This window comes from Pelodiscus sinensis, chromosome 5, assembly GCF_052426305.1.
Source record: "Pelodiscus sinensis isolate ZL-2025 chromosome 5, ASM5242630v1, whole genome shotgun sequence".
NCBI lineage: Eukaryota > Metazoa > Chordata > Testudines > Trionychidae > Pelodiscus > Pelodiscus sinensis.
The window spans coordinates 120,145,463-120,158,335 of record NC_143056.1 but is presented as its reverse complement, the minus strand read 5'-3'; the positions used below and the strand labels follow the sequence as shown (position 1 = coordinate 120,158,335).

The 12,873-nt window shown below is 44.1% G+C and overlaps 2 protein-coding genes across 6 annotated transcripts in view; one reads left to right on the top strand and one right to left on the bottom strand.

Annotated features, from left to right (window-relative positions):
• The window catches only part of CHID1 (chitinase domain containing 1), a 304,160-nt gene that overhangs the window by 5,796 nt on the left and 285,491 nt on the right, over positions 1-12,873 (bottom strand). The window lies entirely within an intron of this gene.
• Positions 1-12,873, top strand: part of TSPAN4 (tetraspanin 4) — a 708,227-nt gene that overhangs the window by 671,279 nt on the left and 24,075 nt on the right. For all 5 annotated transcript variants that reach the window (XM_075928231.2, XM_075928235.2, XM_075928234.2 and 2 more), the window contains one exon: positions 12,337-12,438. In XM_075928231.2, the coding sequence (XP_075784346.1) occupies positions 12,337-12,438 (102 nt within the window). The remainder of the gene's footprint in view (positions 1-12,336; positions 12,439-12,873) is intronic.

The window sequence follows — 12,873 nt, the reverse complement described above, 5'->3', positions numbered from 1 at the left end:
CCGGAGGGCCCAGCCAGGCCTGGAGGATGGGGAGCACCAGGGAGGGTTGATCAGTCATGTGAGAGAGGTGTATGGGAGTGTGTGTGTGTCATCGCTCCCTACGTGAACCATAAAGCCTTAAAGCTAAGGTATTACAGGGGCTCAGTCAACTTGATGTTGTCTCAATAGACAAAGGATTGCCCCATTTCACAGATGGGAAGCTGAGGAATGCAGAGATTAAGTGACTTGCATCACAGGAAGTCTGTGGAAGAATCAGGACTTTCATCTTGAAGACTTAGGTCTAACTCATATTGGTTCTGGAAGCAAGTCTCCGGAGTGCATAATGAAGAGTTAAAGTGGTTTCAAGGCAGTTTCTTGAATCTTTGTATTTTGGGCCCTATCCTTGAAATGGTCCCTGATACAACAGGTACTGGAGGGGAAATGGCTAATGCCCAGCAACCTAAGCAACCAGAAGGCCCCAGATTCAGTGGCCAGAGGGATATGGTGTGTGCATCCCCAGCGGTGGATTAAGGGCAGGGCGAGCGGGGCAGCTGCCCCGGGCCCCGCGCATGCGCCGTATCAAAGGGGGGGCCCCACGAAATTTCACTGCCCAGGGCCCCACAGAGCTGCCCTGGGCCCCGTGGCACTCTCATCCGCCCCTGTGCATCCCATCCCTTCGGATTATATCACATGACTTGGGGACTAGTATAAGGGAAGGAGTGGGGGAAGAAAAAAGGTGGACAGAGGAGCAGCATCAGTCTTCACTCCAGAGGATGTTAGGGAGATTATGGTACATATCAGGTCTGGGGTAATTAACGTGCAATCAAAGACTGAAGTATCAGAAGAAAATGAGCTGGAACAAATTAGTAATTAAAAAAACAGTAAGTCACTAGGCCCCAGTGGTATACATCAAGAGATCTGAAGGGCCTCACACATTAAGTGGCTAGCCAAAGTAAGCGCTCTCTCATTTAATAAACAGCTTCTATACCAGAAAATGGGAGGGTAGTCAATATTGTATCTGTACTGAAATAAAAAGACTCTAGGGGTGATCTGGAGAATTACAAACCAGCAAGCTTTACATCTGTCTGTGACAAATAGGTTGAAATGGTAATTATAATAAGACACCTGGAAGAGCGTCTAACTGGCACAGTTTCTGCAAAGGAAAATAGTATCTAACTAATCTCTCAGAAGTCTTTGTTCTCACAAGGTGACTCACAAGAAGCTACTAAAGATGCTCTATCTAGTCATGGATTAAGAGGCAATGTATTGTCATGGATCAAAAACGGACTAAGGGTGTGTCTGGACAGCACCTTTCCATTGGAATAAGCTACACAATTTGCACTAAGCAAATTGTGTAGCTTATTTCGAGTCTAGGTTGAAAGAGCTTATTTTGAAATTGGGAGATATGTAGACAGTGCCAAATTTCAAAATAAGGCACTATGCCAACAAATCCCTTAACCCTCGTGGAACAAGGGTTACAGGGACGCTGGAATAGTGCGCTCACTATTTCCTGAATTAAAAACATGGTGTTGCTCTTTCGGGATACTTCCAGTATCTCGAAAGAGCAACGCAGTCTAGACGTATCCTAAGAGGCAGGAAACAGAGAGTAGGAATCAATGATTGATTTTCATCATGGCAAAAAGTCTACAGCAGGCGGCCTCCAAGTCCTGTGTTTGATCCAGTCATGTTTGATATTATCATTAATAATCTGGAAAGTGGGGGTGGGTGAATAATAAAGAATTAAAATTTCCAAATGATGACAGGTTTCTTTAGGTAAGTCAAATTCAGAAAAGACTGTGAGGCATCTCAGAGGGACACATGATGACCTATTACATTTAATATTAATAAATACAAAAGTAATAAACATAGGAATGAAAAGATAACTACTCACACCTCCTGCAGGAATCTACGTAAACTATGTCAATTTAAGAAAGGGACGTAGGCATCTTTTGTAGACCGCTCAATGAAGAATTTTGCTCAGTGTTTTGCTGTGGTCAGAACTAATGGCATTAGGCGTCATAAGATTATAATGCTTTTATATAAATCAAATGAGTGGTCTCATCTGGAATATTATGTACATTAGTGCGCATTGTATTTCCAAAAGGATACAGCAGCGGTGGAGAGAACTCAGCGAAGAGCAGTAGAATACTCAAGGGCCTTGAAAAATTCATATGAAAAAAAGACTGAAAAGACTGGGATTATTTACTTTAACAAGCAGGTGAATAATAGGCGATATGATGAGAATATGTAAAATAATGAAAGCTCTCTGGAACTTCTGTTCTCCTCCTCTCACAGCACAAGAATAAGTGGACAGTCAGGGAAAATGAAAGGTGCCATATTTAGACCTCATAACAAGGAAACACTTTTCCCACAAAATATGCAATTAGACTGTAGCCCATTGCCACAGGATGTCATTGATCACAATAATATTGCACTATTAATGAGAGATTGAACGATTTAATGGATACTGGTATCCAAAGTTGTTATAATTAATGCATAATCAAAGAGGTGGAGTATAGATGGAAGCAATATAGACTCTCACCTTAAACCTGAAACAATCTTTATTGAGGGTGAAATTTTCATGAGGCAAGGGACAGAATACCTACATCTGCCCTCTGCAATGTTTCTTGCACCTTCCTGTGAAACATCCGGTGGTCCATCAGTAAAGCCCTGCATGGATACAAAATATCCTTATCCATATCTACAAAAATGAGCTGAGGATATCCACATCCGCATTAGCAGATGCGGCTACTCATGGCTATAAAGCGGATATCCACAGATTTGCAGGGTTCTATCGATCAGGGCTAAGGTTCTGGTCTACTCTAGCAGATTCTGTACTTGTTCCCTATATTATCTGCAGTACTAACTTTATTCTGTAGGGAGAGGCACAGAAATAAAATCTCATCTCATATGCATGAGCTACTTCGGGGTAGTGGTTCCCAACCTTTTTTATACTGGGGACCGGCAAACCCATTCACAAACGTTTGGCAGAGTGGTAACATTTTATTTGCATATTTATTATGCAAACAATAAATATGCAAATAATGTTGCCAGTCCACCAAAAGCCCCAGCCCCCAGGTCCCCCAGTGCCAGCCCTAATCCCTAGAGCCCTGGCCCCTCTATTACCCCCCAGCTCTAGCCACTGACTCCAGAGTCCCCTGCACCTAACCCCTGCCAGTGCTAGCCTCCCGCCCTCAGGGCCCCCCAGTGCCAGTCCCCCATCCCAAAGACCTCAATGCCATCCCCCTACCCCTTAAAGCCTCCCCCAGGCAGGAAATAATGGCTTGGTGGCATCTACTGAAGTATAATCAAATCTCATAGGACAAATGACATTTTAGGTAAAATCGTGGTTTCCCATTTTTCAATATAGGTCCCAGATCCCAGCAGTATCTGAACACCACCCCAGATGTTTATGGTTTCTCCTCTGCATCACTCCTGTACGATTATCCCCATTTTACAGATAGGGTACGTCTGTACAGCACCGTAAACTCGAAATAAGATACGCAATTTGCGCTATGCAAATTGCATATCTTTTTTTGAAACTATTTTGAAATTTGATGTGTCTACACAGCGTCACACTTTAAAATAACGTGCTATTTCGAGCCATCCCTTCTCCCTTGTGCAATGAGATTTACCAGGATGGCAAAATAGCATGCCTGTCACTTTGAAAAACATTTTGAAATAACAGGCGACTTGTGTAGACGCGGGGTAGCTATTTCGGGATACCCCTGTTATCCCGAAATAGCCGTGCAGTGTAGACGTACCCATAGAGAACTGAGGCGCAGAGAAATAGTGACTTTCCAAGAACAGTCAGAAAGTCCGTAGCATTGCTGAGAAATTGTGGCTCAACAGATCCAAACTAAATGAGCATCTCAATCAACAGGGCATTCTTTTCCATGCAGGTTTTCCCAAGCCTGTCTGTTCTGATTTCCTCTGCCCTGCAATTCATAAAGCAATGCCAAGATGTCCTGATAAATCTTCCTTGGTGTCTAAGGAATACTGGGAACTACTAGCATATCAGGGAACCTATTAGAATTTAGGGAAGCATTAAGAGGTCTGATAGTGTATGTTTTTCCAGCCAACATGGTTCTAGACATGGAGTGAGCTAAAGTAAAACAATTCACACAGCGAAAAGTCCAAAACAATTCTACCTAAAACAGAGACATCTCAAATATGGAAAGAATCCCCCCCCCTTTCTGGTGGAATCGTACAAACAGTGCCTTGGAAATGCAGTGCTAAACCAGCATCAGTGAGAGAAGGTATCAAAGCCTCCTTGCTAACCACAGTGGGATTTTTATCCGGCCCTTCATGATTATAATTCTTTTGGCAGATGGGATAAGGAGGGTTTCAATAGTCAGAATGTGGTGCAGTCCCCAACACAAAATAAGCCCCTCAGCTATTCATTCTTACATTCAACCCAGGTGCTGGGTTCAGCCCTGCCCAGTTTAAGGGGAGACGTACCTACCAGTACAATCACACCTCTCCCACGTAAGAGGCTCCCACGAATGACCTTCTCGATTAGGGTTGTTCGGTTTACATTCTGTGTCCCTCTCCCTGCTAGCTGTGGAGAATGATTATCAAGGCATGAAATTAAAAGTCTCACCCAGTGGGAAACAATTGGATGTATTGTTATTTCCTTACAGCATCTCCTCCTTTGGTGGGTAAGGAAGGTGGCGGGGAAGCAATCACCAGAAAGGTCAAGAACGTTCACATACCCGCATTGAAATTCTTTGTCCAGTTTGATAATTGCTGTTTGGAATCTCAGTAATTTTGGGAGGTTGGTGGAATATTTTGTTCTTGAAGCTGTAGGGAGCAGTGAGGCTTGAAATTAAAATTCTCTATTTAGCTGTGGGTTAGAAACCAGGGGACTGCTGATGGCAGGCTCCTTGGGGACTCTCTCTAAAAGCTCTTCCAGGGACGTTAGCACTGACAAGCAGTATAACATTGTGCATTAGGAACACCAGATGCGGCCCCAGTTTGCCCTGCTCACCTATGAAGTGGCAATAGTCACTCCCTCCTCTCACTGAGAGGCAGGGACTGGTGGCACCCTCCCCTCCAAGAGAAGCAGCAGAGAGTGCATCCTCTCAGCGAGCCACCTGTTTGTTACCCCCGGGCTAGACCATGGCAACTTGGGTGGGAGGGCAAGTAGACAGGCTTAGTCCTCTGTTTTTTCTCCTGCCACAGAGCTCCTTATGGGGATGGTAGTGATGCAGCCTCCCAGAGCAATGGGTCATGAAGTGAATCCCTCATGGAGATGTGTGGGGCAATTTACCAAGCCATCATACAGATAAATATATGGGATGAAAGAATGAGGTACAAGGGCCTGACCCACACTCACCCTACATACACCGTCAATGCCAAAATTATGAATGTAAAGCACTAAGGCCCAGATTCAAGACTCCTAAATCACCCAGGCTCTGGTTAAAGGTATTTAAGCACTGCTCTTCCCACCACTGCAAGGCCTAAGGGCCTAATCCAGACCCCACTGAACTTCAGTGCTGATTGTATCACACGTTATGGTTCTTTAGTGCCATTATAACTGTAAAGACTGGCTACTAGTTGATTGCTCTGCAGCATGTTGGGAGTCTCTTTAGTCTTGGGAAAGCTACCAGTACCTTGTGTTATCTCATCTGGAGCAAGAAGTAGAGATGCAAGGTTCTTCCATGGGGCCTCCCAGTTTCACTTCATGCCCTAGCAGGAGGTGGACACAGTCCAGGACTTCATCGGGAATATTCACATTGATTTCAGTGGGACATGAACTGGCCTTAGAGAAGGTCCTAATATGCCACTCTATGAAGTCTTTCCCTAATACAGTTTTAAAATAGATTTACCTGGTCTGCACCAAACTGGCAAGCCATGTTTAACCCATGTTATCAGAAATTGCACTGAAATCTGATATTCTGAGTGGACATGAGTAAGATTCCCCTGGATATAGAGCCAGAGGGGCTTATTTTAATTCACACCCCGGCTTGCCACCTGTGTGAAATTAACGTCTCCTATCAATTGCCTGATGAATCCCAAGGAGAGGGAATTTGTCTCTATTCTAGTTCCAGGGCGACAGAAGAGTCACTTGTCTTGTGCATTTCAGAAACTGGATTTCAGTTTAGGAAACCTCTGGTATTCCACGGTGCTTAAACTAGATGTCTTATTTACAATCTCGCAACAGAGAAGGCCATCCTTTATTATGATTCCTTTTATCTAGTCATTAAGTGGAGTCATGCATTATGAAATACACACCCTGCCTAAAGACGAACAAAGCAGAGTCATGGTGCAGAACATTTGGTTTGTGTTACGCATCTGTCCTGGTTGTTAAAAAGCCAGTAACCTGGTAGCACAAAGACAAACGAGGGCAGCTAGCAGACTAGCTGGGAACATTTTCCGCAGGGCTGGATTATCCCTTCACTATTTGTTTTTGGTAAATTCATTCCCGAATAACCCAAACGGAAGTCCTAACCGGGGGAATGGGCAACAAGTCCAGGGTTGTTTTGAGTACATTGTGAATTTTTTATTTAAGTAAAAGCCAAAGAAACTAGCTGTCACACATATTTGAAAAAGTTTCCGGTGTTCTAAAATATTGCGATGAAGGAAACAAAACTTTGTTAGCACCAAATGAGCGCCATCCAGGTAACATCTACTGCCTACATTTTCAGAATGGAATTGTGACTGAGTTACAAAGAACCCTTTGTCAAAGTCAATGAGACTCACAAGACTAGAACCTCAAGCAGAACTTAAACATTTAGGGGGAAACATGACTTCAAACCCTAACAGGTAGGTAATACACAGAGAAGGCCACAGTGCTCAAGCAAGGTAGCATGTGGTCACAGGAATATTCCTAGCATGGTTAGCAGTACTAGTTGAACATCTCTAGTCTGGCACTCTCTGGTTGAGCCACATCCATGGTCCAGCATGATTTTAGTTAGTCAGAAGGCCAATTATCATGGGTGTGGCCATGTTTCCCATGATCATTTACAGCCACCAGTCCTGGCTGTCAGTGTTCCGTGCTGTTATTTAGCTCTAATATACCCCTAAATATCTTCTAAGAGCCCAGTAAGCAGTGGAAGTGTTAGTAATGCTGATAGACAATATTGACCTCCATTGGTCTGGCAAATTCTCTGGTTCATTGATCAGGCCTGAGGGTGCCGGACTAGAGAGGTTCAACCTGTATTATCTTTGTTAAAAGAAACAGTTACTTAACAGATGCTCGGAAGTCAGAGGAGCCTTCTGCTCCAAGATCATGCATTTAAACCCAATAATTAGTGCCAGATGTTATTTCTTAACAATGGGCCAGACTTGGCTTGAATCAATGCAGCCACGCATGGTGCATTGCTCTTGTTTCCCTGCATGGCTTCTCTGTATATCTCTGCTGCAGGCACAGATGGCAGAGAGAACAAGGGCTGTGGTCCTAACACTCCTCTTTCCTGAAATATGTAGACCACAATTTACATTCTAGTCTTCAAATATGGTTCTAGTCTATAAAATAACTCTACAGGAAGAAGCATCCTTGAGCAGTTCCATGTTCATTGTGTCTCTAAATCAAGTTTGTCTGGACTCTGAGGCTATGTCTACAATGCACATTAATTTTGAAATAAGCTATTCCAGAATAATTATTCCAAAATAGTTTATTTCAAAGTAGCATATCTACACTGCAGGGAAGTCTCAAAATTAGTCTGAGGTAGGTTTCCCTAATGTAGATGTGCTATTTTGATTTAGAGCCCCAGGAGGCACTGGGGAGGAATAACTTAGAATGACCCTGGTGAGAGGCTATTTCAAAATAGCTGTAGTGGACTGTCTACACACGCCTTATTTCAAAATAGTTATTCCTCATAGAATGAGGTTTACAGATTTTGGAATAAGCTGCCCATTATTTCGAAATTATTTCAAAATAATGGAATGGCTGTGTAGAGGCTCGCTGTGACGGGGCGCCTTGGCCCCGCACTAAGACCGTCCTCGAGCCCGGGAGTATGAGGGGGGGCCGAGCAGAGACAGGAGCGCGCTGGGAAGTCCTGGCCAGGGAACGGCAGAGACGAGCGCGGACGGCAAAGCGGGAAATACAACCCACCCGCCGTCACAGATGCTCGCGGGGGATGCTGAAGGGCGGGGGCGGGAATGTCAGAGGGGCGCCGGTTCCAGACACCGGGGCAGGAGGTTTAAAAGAAAGCCGGGGAGCAAGAGATGGGGGGGCAGACGAGCAGGGAAGGGGACCGGATGGGAACGACAGCCGGAGAGACGTGGAGGTGCTCACCCAGAACGCCTGGTGGAAGGACATGGAGCGGGGGACAGCAGTGGTGAGTCCTGCCCCCGACCCTGCAGACTGGGGTTAAATAACGGAGCGGGGAAGAAGTCGCCCAGGGCAGAGTTGCGAAACCTGTGAGTGGAGGGTTTAGGGGCTACGACCCCCTCCACTGAGCAGGGACGAAGGTCCCCACCTTAGGGCCCTGGGCTGGGGCTCAGAGAGAGGGAGGGCCCGAGCCCCCTTCCCCGATCCTAGGGGCCAACCAATTAAATATGTCCAGAGTGCTATATCAGGCATTAGCGTCTAATAGAGGAGGAAGAGGTTGAAGGGAACTAAAACGCGGGCGTCTGCGCCAACAAACAATCTCAGCATTGTGAGGTGGAGGGAGGCACCCCCAAAAAGGGAAGAACCTATAACACTCGCATTGTTATTTTGGAATAATGGCACATACATCATCACTACCAAGAGATTCTGCAGGTCAAAACTATGCCCTCATGGAGCATAGGCGTTAGGCTCTCGAAGGCACTGCTCTGGTGAGGGAAGTCCCTGTGGCTAGCAACATGCCCACTGGCTGCAGGAAATTGCATAATTCGAGGTATATTATTGCTATTGTTCTGAGATGTTAGAATAAAGAACAGTCATATATCAGCATATGGCCAATTGCCCAGAGCCACTATAAATGGACCCTATTATGTATCAAGCTATGTGTCACTAATACTTACTATTAGTTGCATCAGGCTAATCATCTGGTACATACAGAAGAATAGAACGGTGATGCAGGTGAACTCAGCTCGCAGCATTTGACTTACCACTTACCTAGAGTTGCCACCAATCTACAGAACTGTTAGATAGTATCTCTATTTTTTTGGACAAAAAGAGAGAGAGAGACCAAAGTGTTTCCTTCTCCAATGAAAAGCAAATGGGCATGTCCCCCCTTAATCTAACAGATAGGCTGTGTCTAGATTACATCCTTCTTTTGACAGAGGGATGTAAATTAGGCATTTTAACATTGCAAATGAAGCCGGGATTTGAATTTCCCGCACTTCATTTGCATAATCATGTCATGGCGCTCTTTCGAAAAAGCGCTATTTAGAAAGTAAAACCACAGTCTAGATGCAGGTCTTTCAAAAAGGGAAGGCTTTTTTTTAAGGATCTTTCAAATCCTGGCTTCATTTGCAATTTTGAAGTGCCTAATTTACCTCCCTCTGTCAAAAGAAGGATGTAATCTAGACACAGTCATAATTAAAATGATCAGTAACACCCAATAGGGTAAATTGGTTGACTGGGGCTAATTTTGGTGCATTGCACAGGTATTTAGCCACATGAACCTTAGTGGGAATTGTGCTGTTAAAACCACCCAGGGACTGCTGAAAGGGTACCTCTAATGTCAGGCAGATTCATACAGCTCTTATGCCTCCCATCCAGGGAAAATTGGTGGTCTCTCAGATAAAATGTCTGTTCTTTTTTGCCTCTACAAGTTGCACGTTGGTGAATCCGTTACATGTAAAACGTTGAGCAGCAACGCATGGTTAAGCAATCTATTATGATAAAATGAGTGCATGTTAAAGCACACTTGGACTACCAAAATATTGCTTCTGATCTTTCAGGCACTTTATAAATGCTGACTGTGGGTTATTAAAAGTTATTGATCTGAAACCGAGCATGAAGATTACATTAAGCAGGGTGGTGTCTGAGTCCTGGTAAAACGGATTATCACACTGTGCTGCCGCCACCAAATGGTTTGTGAATGCAGAATTGATTGAAGAAAAAGAGCCTTGGCATTTTGTATCTTTCTAACAGCACATCATTTGCTTCTCTGGCAAATACCTCACTCTCTCATTTGACCTGGGCACCCTTGTTCCAGATTAGCGGAGATTTGAATTTAGGTTGATATATTGGTCTCTTAATTTGAAGATTCATTTTTAAAGTCTAAGAAAGTCAATTTCCTAACTGTCCCTTCATTTTTCACTGCCAGAATAACAAACCTGTTTGCCTAGATATCCTTCCCCTTCCAGACTCTGCCCCTCCCTTTTACCCTTCAATTATAGCTCTCTTTCTTTTCATTCCTTCCACTACAGTGACGTATACAGCCAGGAAGCACCAATCTAACTATCTGGCGGCTTCTCCTCTACATAGGAATAGTTCCAGATACATTAGAGGGAGGTGGAGGGTAGGCAGAAAACCTACCTAGGTTTAATCTAATTCTGAAATAAAGGTCCCCAGCTCCTGCAGATTTAGCATTCATGCTCTGTAATATGCCCAGCAAATCCCAAATTTGCTCATAGTTCTCAACTCAAAAACGCTCCTGTAATGAGGGGAACAGATGCATGATCCCAACTAAAATCACAAGCTGCTTACATGTTAAATTTAGTGGAGTGCACAGAATTCAGAACCCAGGATCTCAGATAATAAATAATAATAATAATAATTAATAAGAAAAAGTGTTAACCTGGCAATTACACTGTTGGTGATCAAATGTGACTTTCTCCTACGCAGCATCATAGTTTTTTTTTTAATCAGTGGCTGAAGTGACTATAGTGTGTCTTGTGCCCCTAACTTTGTTTTCACAGAACCTGAGGAAGTAGAGAGGGAAAAGAGACCAAATGTAGCTGTCTGCACATAGTGGACATTTACCGAGGAGGATGTTCTAAGACTTTTGAGGCCCAATTGCACATGTTCTTGCAAGTCATGCAGGCATTTTACTTTTGCTTTAGACAATGGTACCAAATGAAAACTCTCCCCTTACACCTTTGGGAACATTTTAGATCCACTTTGTCCAGGCACAAGTACCTATCCAACTTTCAAGGCAGTGGAGAATCATGTTCTTGGTGTACGTGTGAGTTAGAAAACCCTAGCAGCCTATGGTAACTAAAGAACTAGCTCCCCTCAGAATGTCTGGGGCTAGAGGGGAAACCTCTGAAGGTCATGGATTGTACTTCCTTTGTCCTGTATTGACGGTGCCACTGTCCATTAGCTGACACTGTGGAACTGCAGAGCCTCTTTGATTTTTGCATTGGTGCTCTTGCTGAAAGTCTCAGGCAGGAGTTAGCCAGTAATAACCGCAGGCACTGACCTGCCGTTTCTTCCTTCTTGGGTAGGGTTAAAGTAGATACGTGGGACAGAGTATAACTCTGCACTCACTGTGCTAAACCTATTCTGTGGATAAACAGCCAACTCCAACTGGGAGGACCATTAATCAGAACCTTTCTCTTGTACCAAATCAATATGAATACATCTATTCAAGAGCACCTCCACTTAGCAAACTTTATGTCAGGCCCATGAGTGTCTATAATCTTTCTGCATTATAGAGCTGTTCCCTACTGCTCACTACGATCCCACATTCCTCTCTGTCAGTCCCACAGGTACCATAAAGAAGCTGGGGCACAGGAATATGACACAGGTGCTTATGCTGACATCATGGGGAAGACACTAGAGCGACTCAGGAATATATATATTTTTTCTATAGAGAACAAATACCTAGCTGAGAGCGGGTGTTAGAGGGTGAATGTTATCACTTCTAGCCTGCCTCTGAGAGTATTGTGACTAGTCCAGACACACTTATCTTAGAGGGAGCTGAGAGAGAGGGAAGGAAGAAGGACCCGGTGAGGGGAGGGTCTGTGACAGAAGACATGACCACACTGACTGTCCTGTTAGATATCCACTTAACTGTTACAGAGAGAAGCAGCAGCCAGTTCTCTTAGGCTACGTTTTGCGCAAAAACCCTCTTGCGCAAGAGTCATTCTTCCTGAAAAAAATGAGGAAGAACGGCTCTTGCACAAGAGAGGGGTTTTTTGTGCAAAAAGGAGCCGTCTACACAGTTCCTTTTTGCACAAAAGCCTCTTGTGCAAAAGCGGCCCCATATTAATTATGCAAATGAAGTATGGCAATATGCTAATCTGTGCTTCATTTGCATTAGCTTTTGCGCAAGAGAGGTGCAGTATAGACATAGCCTAAGCCACTTAGGCACTGAGTAGCCTTAGGTGATTCATTCCCAGGGAAGCTTCCCCACCCACTTTCTCTCTCACCCTCACCCTGGCTTTCCAAGGATGCTCATCCGAGAGTGACACTCTGAGGATTTTAATTTCCAATTTATTTATATGCAGTATTTTTTGTTCTGTTTTCAGATTGATAAGTATGCTCAGCGGGATCTGAAAAAAGGGCTTCATTTGTATGGGACAGATGGAAATATTGGCCTAACTAATGCATGGAGCATCATTCAAACGGATGTAAGTCTACAGGTTTTTTGTTTTGCTTTTCCTCTTAATTTATTTCTGGTTTCTTCAGAGGTCTCACCTCAGATTGCACATTCATGCACTACCTGTACCAACAACATATATTTCTCAGACTTTGTTTCTCAGATGCCCTGCTCCCCGCGCTAGACTTTTTCACACACACAGGCAGATCTGCCCACCTACCCATCAGTGGCACCCAAACCAGTTTCTTTGAGGACTCCGTTACACCTTGTTTTGAGTGTTGTCCTCAGTGGACTTTTACAGTTAGCTTACATGAAGAGCATGTTTGCATCAGGTTCAATGAGGTTTTAACTCAATCCATAACAACGTTTCACCCAACTTGTTAGTACAGAAGAATGGCACATGAAAGGTAATTTCCTTCTGCTTCTCCCAAGATGAACTAGGAAGGATTGGCAGGCATTTTTCAGA